We start from the raw sequence: 19,142 nt of genomic DNA, 5'->3' as shown, positions 1-19,142 counted from the left end.
GTGGGTGTGAATATGGGTATGAGTGTGTGCGTGTGAGTGGATGTGTATTTGTGTGTATTTGTGTGTGTATGTATTTGTGTGGGGTGTGTATGTGAGTGGGTGATTGTGAGTGGGTGTGTGTATTTGTGTGAGTGGGTGTATTTGTGTGTGGGTGGGAGTGGATGTGTATTTGTGTGTGTGTGAGTGGGTGTATGTGTGTATTTGTGTGTGTGGTGTGTGTATGTGTGTATTTGTGTGGGTGTGTGTGAGTGGGTGATTGTGTGTGTGAGAGTGGGTGATTGTGAGTGAGTGTGTGTATTTGTGTGTGGGTGGGTGTGAATATGGGTATGAGTGTGTGCGTGTGAGTGGATGTGTATTTGTGTGTATTTGTGTGTGAGTGTATGTGTGTATGTGTGTTGGGTGTGTGAGTGGGTGAGAGGGTGTGTAATTTGTGTGAGTGTGGGTATATTTGTGTGTGGGTGGGTGTGAGTAGATGTGTATTTGTGTGTGTATTTGTGTGTGAGTGGGTGTATGTGTGCATTTGTGTGTGGGGTGTGTGTGTGTGTGTGTGTGTGTGTTTGAGGTTTGTCATCCCCATTCCCCTAGCACAGTGCCCGGCATGTAATCACATCTGTATTTTGGTTGTACAGCGAGTGGACGAGAATAAATGGAGCTAGTGATGTAAAAGCAGGGGAGTAGGTGAGCAGGAGCTGAGGGCCTGAGCAGAGGGTGAGAGGGCAAGAAAAGAGCCTGCCTGGCTGGAATCAAGACACAGCTCAGGGGCAGTTGGATGTGAGTGGGGACGGGGGGAGTCTGAATGGCAGAATAGAGCATTTGGACTAGGTTTGAACTCTCAGGGTGTCTGGACATCTCAGGATGTCAGGAAGTTCCCCAGGGTCCCCCTTCAGCTCTGCGGGCTCTCCAGCTGCTGTAAGCACATACTTGCTTCCTGGTTCCCCAGACAGGCCAAGCCCATTGGAGACTCTTGCCTCCTCATCCCTTCTCCCACCCACAGAAGCAACTGTTCTGAATGGGGCATCAGAGACCTCTTTCTCCTGTAGCAGAGGTCCCCGCTCCCGGCCAGAGGAGGGCTGAGAAGCCCCGGATGGAGCGCTGACATCCCCACAAATGCCCACGTGCGTGCATGCCACTCACTCAGTGTCACAGTCACTTCTGAACATCAGAGAGCCAGTGCCAAAGCCAACCAGAACACAATCAGGGACCCCCGTCCCAGCCAGGCATCAGGGAACAGCAGATGGACAGGCCATGGCGACTATCAGCCGTGCACTTAGGGCCTGAGCGAGCTGGCTCCCTTCCCACCAGGTCAGGGCTGACCTGCATCTGGCACAAATAGCTCAGGGCTCATGGATGCAGGGCTTTGGGGAGGGTGGACCTGGTGTCTCATGGTGCCTTCTGACCTTGCCCCTTTTGAGCCGTAAGAGCCCTCCCCTGTGGCACTTTAGATCATTCAGAGTTTCTGGAACCAGCAGGCTACTTGAGGAAGTGACACCTGGCCACACCAGAAGACTGTTTCCCAATGACTGCTGCACAGAGGTCTATGGGTGTTTGGTGTACCCCAGTAGGCTCCTCAAGGGCCGCCTGGTTACTACCCCTGGTTCTGGGTGGACTTTCCTTCCCTTTAAGGTACATCCCTAACTGAGAACTTAAGAACTGAGCTAAAATGAAGTTTTGTGCGAGGTGCAACGTCTATTTCTGCCCAGCCATGGAGAAGTGGAGCTTTACTGGGATGAGTGAGAGATTGGAGCACAAGTCCTTTGGATAAAGGCTTCTTTATCTAGTGCTCTGAACTGGATAAGAAATAGTCCTGTGTCCTCTTCGCCATCCAACAGGGAGCTCCCCCTTCTCTGCCTCACGCCCTGGCTGCCCCCACCCAATTCAGAGCCTTGCTTCTCTTGCCCGGATGCCCAGGCAGCAGCCACAAGGCGTGAGCATTGGGCTTGGAGCTTGGAAACCCCCGACTCTACCCCAAATATGCATGTACCTCTGTGGCCATGCCTGCGTGTGCGTGTGCGTGGACCTGCACGTGAGCACGTGGGACTGGAATCGCTGCTGGAGCATGTTGCCCTCTGTCTGCCCATCCAGGTTACTCCTCGCTGCAGGACGAGCTGCTGTCCCCTGCCTCCCTGGGCTGCGCGCTTTCCTCTCCGCTACGTGCAGACCAGTACTGGAACGAGGTGGCTGTCCTAGACGCCATCCCCTTGGCGGCCACGGAGCATGACACCATGCTGGAGATGTCTGACATGCAGGTGTGGTCCGCGGGCCTCACACCCTCCCTGGTCACTGCTGAGGACTCCTCTCTGGAGTGCAGCAAGGCCGAGGACTCTGACGCCACAGGTCACGAGTGGAAGTTGGAGGGGGCGCTCTCGGAGGAACCGCGGGCCCCTGAACTGGGCTCTCTGGAACTTGTGGAGGACGACACAGTGGATTCAGATGCCACAAATGGCCTTATCGATTTGCTTGAACAGGAGGAAGGTCAGAGGTCAGAAGAGAAGCTGCCAGGTTCTAACAGGCAGGATGACGCAACAGGTGCAGGGCAGGACTCAGAGAATGAAGTGTCTCTTGTTTCAGGCCAGCAGAGGGTGCAAGCCCGAATCACACACTCCCCCACCGTGAGTCGGGTGACGGAGAGGAGTCAGGACAGGTAAGAGCTGGCTGCGGGAGTGGGGTTCCTTTGTGTCTTCTGGGCTCCTGGGTAAGATTGTGCCTTGCAGTGAGGACACAGGTGTTGATGCCAACCCGGACCTGGGTTCTAGTTGCCCTGAACTATACATTCAGTTGGGCAGCTGCAAAATATAGGAGCGTAGCTACCATCTACAAAAGCCAGGGCTTTCCCAGCACCCCACCAGGTATGCCCAGCAGGAGAGACCCCAGGAGCACTGAGAGAGCACACATGCAGACACTAGGGAACTGGGAGGGCTCACTTAGGGTCATGAGGGCATGGGGAGGGCTCACTTAGGAAAATTAGGGTGCTGGGAGGGCTCGCTTAGGGACACAGGGCGCCGGGAGGGCTCGCTTAGGGACTAGGGCGCCGGGAGGGCTCGCTTAGGGACACAGGGCCCCGGGAGGGCTCGCTTAGTGACACAGGGCCCCGGGAGGGCTCGCTTAAGGGACACAGGGCACCGGGAGGGCTCGCTTAGGGACTAGGGCGCCGGGAGTGCTCGCTTAGGGACACAGGGCGCCGGGAGGGCTCGCTTAGGGACGTAGGGCGCCGGGAGGGCTCACTTAGGGACTAGGGCGCCGGGAGGGCTCGCTTAGGGACACAGGGTGCCAGGAGGGCTCGCTTAGGGACGTAGGGTGCCGGGAGGGCTCGCTTAGGGACTAGGGCAACGGGAGGGCTCGCTTAGGGACACAGGGTGCCAGGAGGGCTCGCTTAGGGACGTAGGGCGCCGGGAGGGCTCGCTTAGGGACTAGGGCACCAGGAGTGCTCGCTTAGGGACACAGGGCGCCGGGAGGGCTCGCTTAGGGACTAGGGCGCCGGGAGGGCTCGCTTAGGGACTAGGGCGCCGGGAGGGCTCGCTTAGGGATGTAGGGTGCCGGGAGGGCTCGGAAGGGCTTGCTTAGGGACGTAGGGCGCTGGGAGGGCTCACTTAGGGACTAGGGCGCCAGGAGGGCTCGCTTAGGGACGTAGGGTACCGGGAGGGCTCGCTTAGGGACGTAGCGTGCTGGGAGGGCTCGCTTAGGGACTAGGGCGCCGGGAGGGCTCGCTTAGGGACACAGGGCGCCGGGAGGGCTCGCTTAGCGACACAGGGCGCCGGGAGGGCTCGCTTAGGGACGTAGCGCGCCGGGAGGGCTCGCTTAGGGACATAGGGCGCCGGGAGGGATCGCTTAGGGACCTAGGGTGCCGGGAGGGCTCGCTTAGGGACTAGGGCGCCGGGAGGGCTCGCTTAGGGACTAGGGCGCCGGGAGGGCTCGCTTAGGGACACAGGGCGCCGGGAGGGCTCGCTTAGGGACGTAGGGTGCCGGGAGGGCTTGCTTAGGGACATCAGGGTACCAGGAGGGCTTGCTTAGGGACATAGGGCACTGGGAGGGCTCACTTAAGGCCACAGGGCACAGGAAGGGCTTGCTTAGGGACATCAGGGTACTGGGAGGGCTCACTTAGGAGAGCAGTCATGAGGCTGGGGGGACTGTCTCAGCATGCTGCTGGAGCTGGTTTTCTGAGCTCCTCTCCCCGTGCCTGCTTCCTGTTGAAGGCCATATTTAGTTGAAGGCCATATTTAGAAGCACCAGTACCCAGGGAAGTTATTTGTGTGCAGTCACACAGCCTGCATGTGACGGAGCTGATAACGGTGCCCTCCCCACTTATCCCCTTTGAAGGAGAGGCTGGTGGGCTTATCTGGGGCAGGACAGAGCTTTCAGCTGTAGAGCAGTTGGGTGCTCTCCTCCCCAAGCTTCCCTTGCTGAGAAGGCCCCGCCCTGTGCTGCAACAGAAAAGCCGCATGGGCAGGTCAGGAGAAAGTGATGGGTTTCCCAGACACCGCGAGTGTGCGCCCAGGGCCGGCTCACCTTGGAGCTCTCATAATCCCATCTGGGTCAGGGCCTACAGCATGCCTCTCCACTGGGTGCAGGGAAGGATGTCAAGGCAAGCCAGGCCTTGCAGTTGCAGAGAGAGATGACACAGACAGGAGATGGGGCTCACGTTGTCCCCTGGGGCTGGCACAGGAGGTGGGTGACAGAGGAATCCCCTTCCCTCCAGGTCACCTGGCTTGCCACGTTTTCCCTAAAGTAAGGACACGGTTCTTGTGTCCCCAGGAGGCGGTTCCAGGCCCCCACCCCAAGGAGCTCAGGACTGGCCAGATCAAGGAAGGCTGTTCTCGTGTCCTCTCCTTGCCCTCCTGGCCCCTCAGTCCCACGCTGAGGCCCAGGCTGCTGGGGCCATCCCGCCGGATCTGTGCAGTGTGGCCCCAATACTCAACAGAAGGGGAAAGGAAGTAGTTTGGAAGTTGAGACAGAAAAGACTTCATTTCTTTCCTAAACAAATCCTTGGATTCACGGGGAGGACTGAACAGATGGAGCTTAGGCCAGTTTAAAGTGAAATAGTGGCCTTCCCTGGCAAGAGGCGCCTTCCTGGGACGGCCATTCCTTCATCAGGCATTTATTGCGCACCCGTGGGGGCTGCACGCTGGCGCTGCATTACCACAGCAGGGTTGCTAACGGGACAGGAAGGCCTGGGCTCTAGGTCTATTGTGTTATTTCCTGGCGCCGTGACCTTGGTCAGCCTTCTAATGGGGACAGATGAATTTCCTCCCCTTACTCAGCAATATTTATTGAGTGCCTACTGTGTGCCAGGCGCCTGTAAAGAGTGCCTGGGTGCTGGCATTGAATGAAACAGGAAAAAAAACTCTACCTGCAAGAAACATGGTTCTAGCAGGGAAACTAGCAAGAAACAAGATAAAGTGAGTAAAATTAGAAGTCATTAAAACAGAAATTCTAGATAATAAGTGCTAAAAAGGAAAGTCAAGCAGAGAAGGTGTGTGCGTGGAGAGAAGGCCGGCTGGAATTACAGATGGGCGGCCGGGGAGGCCTGCATGAGTGCCAGCTGAGAGACCTCAGAGAATTGAGGGTGAGCGTGAGACATCTCAGGGAGGACGCCCCACAGAAGGCCTAGCCCCTCGAAGGAGACCGTGCTTGGCACGTGCCCTTACAGAGTGACCAAGCCCATGCAGCTGGGGAGGGGAGGGTGAGCAGGGTAAGTTGCACCTGGCTTGAGAGGAGACTGGCGTGCCCCGGCGGAGAAACAGGAGGTGCTTTGGGAGGAATGGGCTATGAGCGTGTGGGCTGGGACAGCAGCGGTGGCCGTGCTAAGAGCGGGGTGGGTGGAGGACATATTTCAGAGGCATCTGCTGACAAATACAACTCGGGGTAAGAGAGGAAGAGAGGGGTCAAGGAGGGCAGTGGTGTCCTCCACCTGCCCGCTGTGAGGATGAAGAGACCATCGATGGCAGTGGGATGGGGTGGACAGGCTTGCGGGGAGATCCTGAGTGTGGCTTGGATTGTGCTGTCCTGGAGAGGCCCAGTAGAGATCCAAAGTAGACATGTGAGCCAGACCGCGTCTCTACAAAATTTTTTAAATAGCTGGATGTGGTGGTGTGCGCCTGCAGTCCCGGCTGCTCAAGTGGCTGAGGCAGGAGGATTGCTTGAGCCCAGGAGTGCGGAGCTGCAGTGAGCTGTGATTGCACCACTGCACTCCAGACTGGGTGACAGAGTGAAGCCCTGTCTCAGAAAACAACAACAGCAAAGTAGAGATGTGGAGGAGGCAGCGGGGTGCATGCATCTGTAGTTCGAGGAGAAGAGCTGAGCTAGAGACACACGTCCAGGCACTCTGGGCATAGAGATGGTATTTGGGGGCACGGAATGAATGAGCTTGCTTAGGAAGCGGATGTGGGTAGTGGTGAGGTCTGAGAACTGAACCCCTGGGTGCTCCAAGGTTCAGAAGTCAGGAAAGTTAGGAGGAACCAGCAGAGGATACAGAGCAAGACTGGCCAGAGACGAAGTCGGGGGCAGGCGCCAGGCCAGTACCTTCCAGGAGCCACGGGAGAATATGTCTGGAGCGGGAGAGAATGACCACCTTATCAGATGAGGACTGCTGAGTGGGAAGGGCCTGGAGAGCAGAATGGGGTGGTGGCAGAGCTCAAGGATGTGAGAAGAGAGTATGGAGGCCCCAGTGCTTGGACCATCAGGGCGAGCCGAGTGCCCTGGGAGCCCCAAGGGAGAGCCGTTAACCCACAGGGAGGGACCAGTGGCCTCTCCACCTGGACAGCATGAGGGGGCCACATGTGCCCCTCTGAACCACAGCAGTCAGGTGGGCGATGTGCTCACATGCTCCTGACATTTGGAGGGATGGGAGGACGGTCTGTGTCCTTGATGAGCCAGAGCTCCAGAGGGGAGAGTGTCTAAAAGGAATGAGACCGGTGGGTGACCAGGTGTCCTTTCTCTCTCCCTGGCCGGCCATCTGCCGCCTCTCCTGGACCCCAGACTGCAGGACTGGGATGCAGATGGCTCCATTGTCTCATACCTGCAAGATGCTACACAAGGTTCCTGGCGAGAGGAGGTCACACAAGGCCCACACTCATTCCAGAGAACGAGCACCACGGCCAAAGGACTGGAGCCCAGCGGGTCTCAGGAGTACGAGAAGGTCCTGGTGTCGGTGAGCGAGCACACGCGGACAGAGCAGCCCAAGGCCGAGAGCTCCCGGAGGCAGCAAGCCCACGGAGAGCAGGTGCGGGGGGTTGAGAGCTTCTTCGCCTGGGTGGTGCGGGTGAGAGCCCGAGGCGCGCTGCAAGCCGCTGTTCGTTCCCAGCATCGGAAGGGGCCGGGGCTCCAGGCTGCGTCTCATGCACTCAAGCCCTGAGCTAAGCACATTTCTTCCTTTAACACTTGTGGTGGTGCTTCTCTTTCTCTAGAAGTCAAGATCCAAGGTCATGGCCCACCTTTCTGCCTTCTGGATGCCTGCTAAGGCATCTGTACCCGCTGGGCAGCTGCTGATCAGAGTGGCTGAGCAACTTGCTCTAAGCCGCAGTTTCAGAAGTGGGCTCTGAGCTAGGTCTGGCTGACTTCAGAGTTGTGGCTTGTGTTGGTTTTCTTGTTCTGTCGCGTTTTAGGAAGGGCCAGGAGCCGAGCACTGGGTGTGGGGCTTACTCTCATCCTTCCGTGGCCTGTGCACGTGCCCAAGACGCTCTCTTCCCAGCACCTCAGGGCCCCTTTGTTAAAGAGGGAGTGATTGGAATGTCGCCAAATTTCCTTGGCTCTGGAATTCTGTGGCTGTTCAGGTGGCCTCTGGATGGCAGTCCCCAAGTGGAAGAGGGGCCCGGGGATAGAGAGAACGCTCCTCCGCTCCTGAGTGTTCCGGCCTCTCCCTCTCTCGGCCCTCCCTCCTTTCTTCCACTTCCCCAGACTCCCTTTGAGTTTGACGAACTTTATTGTGTTCGATTCAATCCCCTTCCTCATTCCCAGGTTCCATGATAACCCACTTGTGGCCAGTCTTGTTTCATCTGCACCCCCCACTTTCTCCCACTGACCTATTATTGGGAAGCACATCCTAGCCATCGTATGAATGGGTATCTTTTCCATCTGTGTTCTTTTAAAACGTGCACCGCTGTTCTGCGCGTGTGCGTGTTCAGTATGTACACCAGCAGTGCTTTGTATGTCTCTCTTTTCACGCCTCATCCAGGCATGGTGCTTCCCCCTCTCCTCTCCTTCCCTCTTTCTTACCTTCTCTCCCTTCCTACCTGAACCTCAGCCTTCGCAGTGCACCTGCGAGGACTCCAGGACTAGGGTGGCTCTGGAAGGAAGGCCCTAAGCCACCGGCCGTGGAGCTGCTAGGAATTCAGTCAGGTTTTATTTAGAATACTCCCCTGCCAAGTATGTGCCCTGGGCGAGGCCGGTGGCTGTGTGCATTTCTCACTGCAGGCGACCCATGCTTTCTTCCATCAGGCCCTACTGGGCGCCCAGTTCTCCTGCTCCCAGAGCACACGTGATCTTAACTGGGTCTCTTCTCCTGAATCCCTGGGGAGAGAGAAAGATGCCTAGAGCACTTTTCCCACTTCCCCTGTGCACTCAGCCCTTGGCGAGAAGAAGTGGACCCGGGAGCCCAGGCAGCAGGCATGACGGCCCCAGGGCCTCACCGGGAGGGCCTTCGAGATCACACATCCAACTCCCTCGACTATAAACAAGGGCACTGTGGACCAGAGGAGGGGCTTTCTCCAGAGTCACGCAGTGGACTAATGTCAGGGACCAGGAGAGTACAGATCCCTCAGTTCCCAAGCCCCACATCCTTACATCCAGCCTGCACGTGCAAGGCCAGCACGCCCAGCCCGGAACGGGAGACGCCGATGGGAGGGCCTGGCGGGCTGCTGCCAGTGCTCACCTCACTGGCCCCCAGGGCTGATAAGGAGGCCCTTGAAGGTGATGATGGTTTGCAAAGCACCCACTTAGCATTTCCACTGGACCTCTGAAAACAGTGACAGGGAGATAGAGAGATTGTGTGTAACTTGGGACTTGGGCGGTGGCTGAGATGACTGTGACCCAGCTGACTTCTCTGAGGACTTAGGAGGAAACACCTGAAGTTGGACTCTTCTTGACTGGGCCAAAACCAGATGCTTCCCCAGGCCTGGCTTCTTTGCACATACTTTTTCCCATGCTTCTTCTGAAATGAGCAGGATTGTGGAGTGAGAGGCATTTGGCATCTGACTCCTCCGTTTACTTACTCTTCCACCTAGGCAGAATACGTTGCTTCTGTTTCCTTTGTGTAAAACGGGAAGATGATAGAACCTGCGTAGTTAGGATTGTGGTAAGGTGTCACTGAATTAACGTGAAATCCACATAGAACCATGAACTACCACAAACATCTGCCATTGTTATTCATAGCGGTAGCATTCATAAGCTGGTGATTGTCCCAGCAGCCTTGAGAAGGGGTGGGAAGAGTACTTTAACCCCTGCTTCACAGATGAGGAAACTGAGGCACAGAGAAGGTACCTAGCCTTCCCGAGACCCCACAGTGGGTGAGTTGCGGGGTCAGTCTGCTGTGTCCCAGATCTGTGTTCTTTCTGCCATGCTGCACTGCCACTCAGAAAGGAACAGGCTGATCTAGAAAGTGAATTTTTTCCCATCCGCAGCTGCTGTGGCTGCATTTCTGAATCAGCTCTGTAAATGCAAGTTGAATGCGCGTGGTTCCTGCTATAGGCATTGATAGCCTCACTCGGGAAGAGCCTTTAAGGACAGGCCTTAAATAGACACAGCAGCTCCACGCTTCAGTTTCAGGAGGCTGTGCCCTGTAAAGGAAGGGTGCAAGGGCCTGTGGGCTGGCGGGCATTACAGACCGGCTTCCAGGTGGCCCCACCACCTGTGCTGGGCGCAAGCCCATCACTCACCCTTTTGGGGCTATTTTTGAAACAGACCCTTAACTATCCAGTGTATTAGCTGGTCTCATACCTTGTGATGTGCTGGAAACATCATTGGGATCACTGCGGTAGCTGCCCAGGGACATACGAGTGACCGCTTTCCCAGACCAAATTACTTTCTGGAGTCCCTGACTGAGAAATTTTCCCTGGGCAGAACTCTCTCTAGTTCCCATGGGGACAGGCAGGCAGGATAGGCCAGAGACCAAGCCCCTACTTCCAGCTCTCTGGGCAGGGCGGGGCAGGGCGGGGCAGGTGGGGTGGGGCAAGGCAGCAGTGGGTGTCACTTACACAGTGACTTTCACTTGTGCTTTCAGTGCTCAGGACACAGGCACCTGCCAGCTTCCTTCTAGCCTGTTGGACAGCTCCGGCAGCTGGTTCGGGGAGCTAAAATTATAGGAGCCTGACATCACCCGGGCCACTCAGGGCAGAGCCTGGCTGCTGGGCAGAAGGGCACTTGGGCCTGGCTGCTGGGCAGAAGGGCACTTGGGCCAGGCTGCTCCAGCCGAGAGGGCCATTCGGTGTCCTGCCCAGAGAGAGAGAAACAGTGAGAGACCAAGAGAGCAAACCAGAGAGACAGAGAAGGGGAACGCAAGGGTCCCTGGGGGACTCAGGAGTCCCGGTGGAGAATGAGAGGCGGGCCCCCCACGGCGGCCGGGCCCCTGGCTGCACTGGTCCCCGGAGGGCCAGGCTGGTGAGGAGGCGAGGATGTGGACTTTCGTCACCCAGCTCCTGGTCACGCTGGTCCTGCTGAGCTTCTTCCTGGTCAGCTGTCAGAATGTGATGCACATTGTCAGGGGCTCACTGTGCTTCGTGCTGAAGCACATCCACCAGGAGCTGGACAAGGAGCTGGGGGAGAGCGAAGGGCTCAGTGACGACGAGGAGACCATCTCCACCAGGGTGGTCCGGCGGCGGGTCTTCCTGAAGGTAACCGCTGGCAGCAGGCCGGCGGGGCTGGCGGTGCGGGTGCTGCTGCTGTGGGGAGCTCCAGACCCAGAGTTGGGAGACGCTGGACAAAAAGGACTGGGAGGCCCCCAGGGATCAAGTTCTGCCCTGGGAGCCAGAGTGTGGCAGTGACCACCAGAACCCACCCTCTAGCACCCAGCGCAGTGTGACAGAGACACTGAACACTCAGCTCTGGGACTTGGAGGCTGCTCTCGTCCTGTTCCTTTGCTTCTTTCTTCTTTCTCTTTTCTCCTCTCTTCTTCTCTTCTCTTCTCTTCTCTTCTCTTCTCTTCTCTTCTTTTTAGAGATGAAGTCTTTTCCTTAGTCCAGGCTGGAGTGCAGTGGCAGGGTCATGGCTCACTGTGACCTTAAATTCCGGGGCTCAGGTGATCCTCCCGCCTCAGCCTCCTGAGTAGCTGCGACTATAGGCATGCACCACCACGCCTGGCTAGTTTTAAATTTATTTTGTAGAGACAAGGGCTCACTATGTTGCCTGGGTTGGTCTTGAACTCGACTCAAGCCGTCCTCCAGCCTCAGCCTCCCAAAGTGCTGAGATTGCAGGTGTGAGCCACCACGGGATTGCACCCGGATGGTCCTGTTTCTGTCACCAACTGGCTCTGGAGTTTTGAGCAAGTCACATTCTGGATGATGCTGCCTGTGCAAGGGCCTTTCTGTACTGCAAAGTGCTGTGAAAATAGGAAACAGGTGCCTCACTTCCTCTCTCAGGGCCTCCTCCATCAGACTTGCATAATCGCCCCCATTTTGCCAATTCCCAGGGGGTATTGTGAGGGCCCAGTGCACAGTTGCGAGCTCGGGCTGTTCGTCTTCGGGCACCGGGCCCTTCAGGGGCTCCGCCCACGCCCTGGGAGCCCTGGCGTGGCTCCGGCTTCGCTGCGTGCTGAGCTGGGGTTTCCTGCTGGGGGAGTTAGTGGGCTGTGGCGATTTTGGCTGCTGCTGTTTCATTTCCTCTTTCTCCGTGACTCCCACTCACCCATCTCGCATTTTCTCCCTTTCTCTAATTCTAGGGGAATGAGCTTCAGAATATTCCAGGGGAGCAGGTGACAGAGGAGCAATTCACGGATGAGCAGGGCAACATTGTCACCAAGAAGGTGGGTGCAGAGCGTTCCCTCTGTGCTGGGGAGAGGTAGGCGGGCTAGAAGCTAAAAGGTGGTGGAAGCCTGCAGCTTCTGCTGCCCTGAGAGCCTGTGAGCACAGCCGGGCTGGCCGCCCCCGCTGCTCAGGAGAGATGGAGGGCCCAGGATCTGGGAGCTTTGGTCAACTGAAGTTCAGACATGGTGTCCGCACAACCGCTTTGTCTGAGTCAACCTGAGTAGCTCCTGCTGCTCCCTTCCAGAAGAGCCGCCCCCCAAGAAACATCCCAGACCTAGTCCCATGACGCCTAACCTGAAAACAGCTGTTAAACAAGCAGTTTGACCATCCCTGGCCTGCCATGAACCTCCTCAAATAACAAGGATGTGGGCCGAGTGTGGTGGCTCACACCTGTGGTCCCAGCATTTTGGGAGGCCAAGGCAGGAGGATCGCTTGAGCACAGGCATTTAGACCAGCCTGGGCAATATGGCAATACTTCAGCTCTAAAAAAAGTTTAAAGAGATATATATCGATATGTATATACGTACACACACACACACACACACAGATATACATATACACATATGATATGGCAAGACCCCAGCTCTAAAAAAAATTTTAGTAATATGTGTGTGTTATATATATGTATGTGTATATATGTGTGTGTATGTGTGTGCATATACATATGTACATATATATGTGTGTTATATATATATACACATACAATGTGGCAAGACCCCATATATATGTGTGTGTTATATGTGTATACATATATATAACACACACATGTGTGTTACATATGTATATACATATACATATTTGTACACACATACACACACACATACATACACATACAAAAAAATTAGCCAGGCATGGTAGTGCATGCCTGCAGTCCCAGCTACTCAGTAGGCTGAGGCAGGAGGATGACTTAAACCCAGCAGTTCAAGGCTGCATAAGCTATGATTGAGCCACTGCACTGCAGCCTGGGTGACAGAGTGAGACCCTGTCACGATAATTAATTAATTAATTAAAAGGAAGTGGAAATGCATCAAATTGGCAGCAGATATTAATTCAGCAGACATGACCCTGCCTGTCACGTGTGGGGCACGGTGCTAGCTATGGGCAAAAGAGAGGAGGAGCCAAGGCAGGATCTCACATGTGCTTCTGCTGGGGCGCAGCTTTGGGCATCTGTCTTTCCTCCTGCACCGTGAGCTGCTTGCCGGCAAGGACCGCGTCTCACTGATGTTTCATCTCCCACTCAGAGCACATGGCACGTACAGAGTGAAGGGTTTGAATATTTGGACAGGTGAACACGGGAATGGGTGGGTGAAAAAGAGATGCCCTCTGCCTTGGGGGCATGGGAGTAGAATGGGGAAGAGCACAAACTCCCGTCCACACCAAGAAGCGGAACAGAAGGCTGTGGGCTCGAGCGGGAGGTCACATCCAATCACACCTTGGTCATGAAATGACACTGCCAAGGCCCCTTCAGGGCTGTCCAGGATAAGGTTTTCCATAAAGCGATGGGGCAAAGGCTGTCCCTCTTCTTGGCCTCTCAAGGAGGGGCTCCTAGGACAAAGGCTTCCTCCCCTTCGGAGCTCATTCCTGGGACCTGCTCTTCTGAAGCTCAATATTGAGGGCTTGACCAGCCCTTTCTTTTTTTCTTTTTTTGACACAGAATCTTGCTCTGTTGCCAAGGCTGAAGTGCAGTGGTGTGATCTCAGCTCACTGCCACCTCCACCCGCCAGGTTCAAGCAATTCTCCTGCCACAGCCTCCCCAGTGGCTGGGATTACAGGTGCCCGCCACCACACAGATAATTTTTGTATTTTTAGTAGAGATGGAGTTTCACCATGTTGGCCAGGCTGGTCTCGAACTCCTGACCTCAGGTGATCTGCCCATCAGCCTCCCAAAGTGCTGGGATTATAGATGTGAGCCCCCAAGCCTGGTCTGACCAGCCCCTTCCTCCTTCCCTTCCTTTTCCAGATCATTCGAAAAGTGGTTCGGCAGATAGATGCGTCCAGCGCCGAAGCTGCCCAGGAGTATGCGGAGGTGATTGTTGAGGGGCCCCTGGAGGATCCCAGTGAGCTGGAGGTCGATGTTGATTCCTTTATGAAATACGCTAAGGTACTGAGGCGTCCGCGGCCCTGGGAGACCCCGCGCCGTCACCGCTGCCTCGCTCTGTCCGTCTCGCGGGCCCATCTGCGCCACACCTCCCTCCACTCACCTCTTCACGAGCTCTCCCTCCAGTCTCCCCTCTCCCTGGTGGGCAGTGTGTCTGCTGCCTCCACGTGGCCTCCTTTCGATCTGCCTGTGTTCTGCCCATCTGTGCGATCTGTCCTGCTTTCTGTCTCTGCTGCTGTCTCCAGGTGGAGCTGAGAGGTAGTGGCCCACAGCCGGACCTGATAGAGGGCAGGAAGGGGGCGCAGATAGTGAAGCGGGCCAGCCTGAAAAGGGGGAAGCAGTGACCCCGAGCCGCTCTCCTTGGAGTAGCCTCTCGGGAGGTAACGCCGCCCTTCTCATCCCCTCTGCATGGCCTGGTCTTTGGTGGAATGGCTGCTCCCCTTCTCACCCCATCCCCTCCCAGCCACCCCAGCATGACGTGGGACAAACAACTTGTTGCTGTGTCTCGAGGCAGAGATTCTCACTTCCCAGCCCTACTAACATGGCTCTGAGCCCCCGCTTCCTCATCAGGGAAGCAGAGTTAGTAATACGCACTTCTCAGGGACTGCACGGTTTTGTAAGAATGGGTTTTGGGCTGGGCACAGTGGGTCATGTCTGTAATCCCAGCATTTTGCGAGGTGGAGGCAAGAGGATTGCCTGAGGCCAGGAGTTTGAGACCAGCCTGGATGAGAGAGAGAGAGAGAGAGAGAGAGAGAGAGAGAGAGAGAGAGAGATTGGAGAATGAAAAGAAAGAAAAAATACTCTTTGAAGAGTAAAATCACTCTGTAAATCTAAGTGGTAGTATTATCTTGGAAAGCAAGCCGTAGGGGTCTGGAGGGTGATGGACAGGGCACTGGAGGGGACAGGAGAGTCTGTCTGGGCTCAAGACTGAGGACTGGACAGTCTCTTGAACCTGGAGCCCAGCTACAGTTCCTGACCAGGCCAAGGCTGAGCTTCTCCTGGGTGTTTTGTGAAACACGTTCCTCCCTTGCTTTCTAGGAAAGGGTTGAGCTGACAGGCGCAAGGGGTGGACAACATGCTTTCTGCAAGTCAGGAGACCATCGGGGCTGGGGCCTGAGCCCTGGTGCACGTGTGTGAGCATGGGGTAGTGTGGCCACAGAGCAGGAGCATGTGTTGCGTGCCATGCCGTGCCGTGCCATGAGGGAGGGCCGTCAAGACGCTGCTCAACCGTCTCCTGCGGGCGTGTGTGGTGCTGGGGGCTTCAGCGGCCGGCTCTGATCTCCATCCTCCCTGGGGCATCCTGTACTGAGCTGCCCCGAGGCCCTTCATGCCGCCCAGCTCGGGGCAGCTCAGTACAGGATACCTCGGGGTGGGAGTCAGCAGGAGGCGAGGGGGCACGGTGGCCCCGATGCAGCGCTACCCAGGTGTTACCATTCACACCCCAGGGACTGACTCTGGGGCTGAGCAGCAAGGAGGCTCTGGCTTTCTGCATTCGGAAAAATCAGGGCCCGCTGCCTCTTGAGCCACCAGAAGTGCTGACTCTGGGCTTCCCGATATATCTCAGCACTTGGGCAAAAAAGAGGACTGGCAGATCCAGTTATAGGACAAAATTAGACCTGACACCTCAGCAGCTGAAGGAGGTCACCGTGTTAACCCCCACACTGCCAGCGGTCCTACGAGGCTGCTGGTTTAGAAGACTCTGAGCAGCTGCTGTCGTGTCCTGGAAGGAACCCAAAGGTGCAAATAATGTTCCAAAGCAGCGAAGGGAATGGAAAAGCTCTTCTGACTTATTATGGTAGCGGGGGCGGCTGTGGCTTTAAATTTCTGTATGGCTCAGGTTCTACGGATGCTCCTGAACAGGGGGAAGGAGGGAGCCTTGTATTTTGTTTTAATTTGCTGTAAATGATCTGCAATATGGCTGAAGCCCCCCCGCCAGGTGATTAAGGACCAGACCACATGAATTTGGTTGTCAGAAGCATGGAGCAGCCTGGCTCCAGGACAGCACTGAGCCCTCCATCAGTGACAGGCACGGGGACAAGTGTGATGGGGGTAGAGCAGTGGCAAGGGAGAGGCAGAGAAAAGCTCCTGTTGGGGTCCCAGAGGGTTAGGGGACAGCATCAAATGTCCTACCCTTCCAGAGAAGACGGTTGAGGGCCCAAAGCCTTTCTAATTTACTGCGTCCCACCCCCATAAGCACGTACAGCTGATCCTCATCATTCACGGATTCTGCATTTTCGAATTCGCCTACTCACTACCATTTATCTGTAGCTCCAAAGCCGACACTCACGGTGCTTTTGCTCATCACGGACAGGCACACAGGGGCGAAGTTTGTTGCCCGACCCATGCAATCCCAGCTGAGGATGAACAAGGCCATACTCTGCCTCCTTGCTTCGTACTATAAATAAGTGTCCTCCCTACGATCTGAGTAGTGCCATGTTTTTGAATTTTTGGTTTCATTGTTTAGAATGGCCCCTGAGGGCAGTGCTGAGTGCTGCCTGGTGTTAAGTGCAAGAAGGCTGGGATGTTCCTTAAGGGGAGGGGGTATACCTCAGATAACTCCACTCAGGGATGAGTTAGAGTGCCCATGGGGTGAGGTCAGTGCGCACCAGTCAACCCTATATATTACATAAGGTATATTGAAGCAGAAACGCACATAAGACAGTTACATGTTCATCAGTTGACCAGAATATTGTGGCCAGAGGCACGCGAGAGCCTAACCTTGTATTTCCCTTAGGAGCAGTGGTTTAGTATTCACTAATTCCGTGTTCACAGTGACATTTTGTTTAGGTACGTATTTATTTATTTATATTTTGAGAGGGAGTCTTGCTCTGTCACCCAGGCTGGAATGCAGTAGCACGATCTCGGCTCACTGCAACCTCCATCTCCTGGGTTCAAGCGATTCTCCTGCCTCAGCCTCCTGAGTAGCTGGGATTACAGGCATGTGCCACCACTCTTAGCTAATTTTTGTATTTTAGTAGAGATGGTGTTTCACATGTTGGCCAGGCTGGTCTCCAACTCCTCACCTCAAGTGACCTGCCCTCAGCCCCCCAGAGTTCTGGGATTACAGGCATGAGCCACCGCGCCAGGCCTCAAATAGACATTAATTTGTGAAACAGAACTATTGCAAATGACAAGAATGGGCTGTATTTGTTTCAGAGAGAGAAAGCTGGAGCTTGCGCATCTAGAATCAAGGCCTCCTCCTCCTGCTTCCAGGTCGTATGGCTTTAAACGAGTCATTTAACTGCCCTGAGCTTCAGTCTCCTCAAGGGAGGATGAAAATATTCCCTTCCGGATGTGCTACTTGTCAAGAAAACGGTTTAGAAATAATATGATAACTGAGCACTGATGTGGAGAGTGATTAAGAACGTGTATGCTCTGGGGCCCGAACGATTGCAGGTCTTGTTTGTAGTGTGACTGGGAGCAAGTCAAATGACCTCCCTCAGCCTCAGGCTCCTTAGCCATAAAATAGCAACAGTGCCAGCGTTTCCCTTGTAGGATGGTTATGCTGGCTGCTAAGTCTATGTCTGTGAAAGAGCTGTCTAGGGCCAGCCATAGTGACCTAGGCCTGTAATCCCAGTGCTTTGGGAGGCTGAGGCAGGAGGATCGCTTGAGATGAGCCTGGGCAATGTGGTAGGACCCTGTCTCTACAAAAAAACTTTAAAAATTATCTGGACATGGTGGCACATACCTGTAGTTCTAGCTACTTGGGAAGCTGAGGTGGGAGGGTCGCTTGAGCCCAGGAGTTCCAGGCTACAGTGAGCTATGATCGTACCACTGCACTCCAGCCTGGGCAACAGGTCAAGACTCTATCTCTAAATGAAATAAAAATAAAGAAAGGAAGAGGTTCTTTTCTAAGGTTTTGAAAGGTGAGGGGACCCAGGAGAAGAAGTCCAGAACAATGGAGGAGTCCTGGGTAGAGTGAGGTGGCCTGGGTCCTCGTCCCACCCCTGCTCCTGCCGGAGAGCCTCCAGAGTCTCAGTTTACCGAGGGATGAAATGGGCAGCCAAGCCAGCGTCATCTCTGAGGCTTGAACTTTCTCTCCTGCTCAGTGCCTGGGCAGCAAAGTGGACGGGAGATCCTAGCCTGGCTTTCCCACGTCCCACATTCCATTATGGCCTTTTATTTGAAGAGTGCTTCCCCTTGGGGCAGGCATGGTGGAGAGCTCCAGGAGGCTGTTCCTGCCCTCAGTGTTTTTAATCCAGCCAGGGAAATATGCAGACAGTAAACAGCACAGACAGACAGAGATGATAACATTTCCAGAGAGCCCAGTGATTGTTCACATTCATACAACGCTAAGCACCTACACGTCTTAGCTTTTTTAAACATCACACCTCTCTAACGGGTTCGTCCTGTTACTGCCCTCATTTTACAGCAGAGAAAACTGAATCACAGAGCAGGTAAGGCACTTGACTGAGGTCAGGCAGCACGGAACTTGAACCCGGGTGGTCTGGCTCCAGAGTTCATGCTCTTACCCACTCGACTCTGCCACGGGAGGGGAGAGCTTCCAGAGTGGAGAGAGGCCCAGGCGATCAGGAAGGTTTTGTGGAGTGGAGGTGTTGAGGGCGGCGGGCAGAGCGTCTGCTGAAAGGAGAGTGGAAGGCAGCCTTGCCAGGAGAACTGTGACCAAAGGCAGAGAACACGGGGGCAGAGCTTGTTCACAGGCTTAGAGGAGACAGTGAGGCGTGGCCAGTGGGCTATGTGCTGGCCCGGCAGTGATGAAAACGTCTTCCCTCTAAGGTGACAGGGCTGTCCACCCACTGCAGCATTGCTTCCTGGTTTTACAGTTCTACAGCGGCCCCTGGCAAGGAACCCAGCACCACTCTCCCATCCCTGGGGAACCACTCCGGAGCTGAATTCGCCCTGCTCCCTTCCAACACTCCTCCCCAGCCCCTTCACCTGGAGGGCCTAAGACAGCTCCATTCTGGGGATGGCTCCACCTCCGAATGAGCTCCTGCCTCCCTGTGTCACTTCTCCTTATTGATGCATCCTCCTTTCCCCAGCAGTCCCAGGGCCCCTGCAGATAGAAGTTGAGTGGCTGGTCTTGAAAATATGGAGTTTTCACCCCAGGTTGGAGGCTGGAGGCCCCATGGGGGCAG

General features: G+C 55.4%; 1 protein-coding gene across 5 annotated transcripts in view; it reads left to right on the top strand.

Annotated features, from left to right (window-relative positions):
- Positions 1-19,142, top strand: part of ANK1 (ankyrin 1) — a 244,079-nt gene that overhangs the window by 221,650 nt on the left and 3,287 nt on the right. Inside the window, exons 39-42 of one of the 5 annotated variants that reach the window (XM_064370007.1) lie at positions 2,083-2,641; positions 6,973-7,255; positions 11,864-11,947; positions 13,909-14,049. In XM_064370007.1, coding sequence (XP_064226077.1) covers positions 2,083-2,641; positions 6,973-7,255; positions 11,864-11,947; positions 13,909-14,049 — 1,067 coding nt within the window. Of the gene's footprint in view, positions 1-2,082; positions 2,642-6,972; positions 7,256-10,203; positions 10,821-11,863; positions 11,948-13,908; positions 14,050-14,291; positions 14,427-19,142 lie in introns of those variants that run through there. The other 4 variants (XM_064370006.1, XM_012476037.3, XM_012476038.3 and 1 more) reach the window with 4 other exon arrangements.

This window comes from Aotus nancymaae, unplaced genomic scaffold, assembly GCF_030222135.1.
Source record: "Aotus nancymaae isolate 86718 unplaced genomic scaffold, 86718_ANA_hifiasm-v0.15.2.pri h1tg000097l, whole genome shotgun sequence".
Lineage (NCBI taxonomy): Eukaryota > Metazoa > Chordata > Mammalia > Primates > Aotidae > Aotus > Aotus nancymaae.
The sequence above is the reverse complement of the archived record's forward strand: the minus strand, read 5'-3'. Positions and strand labels throughout refer to the sequence as shown.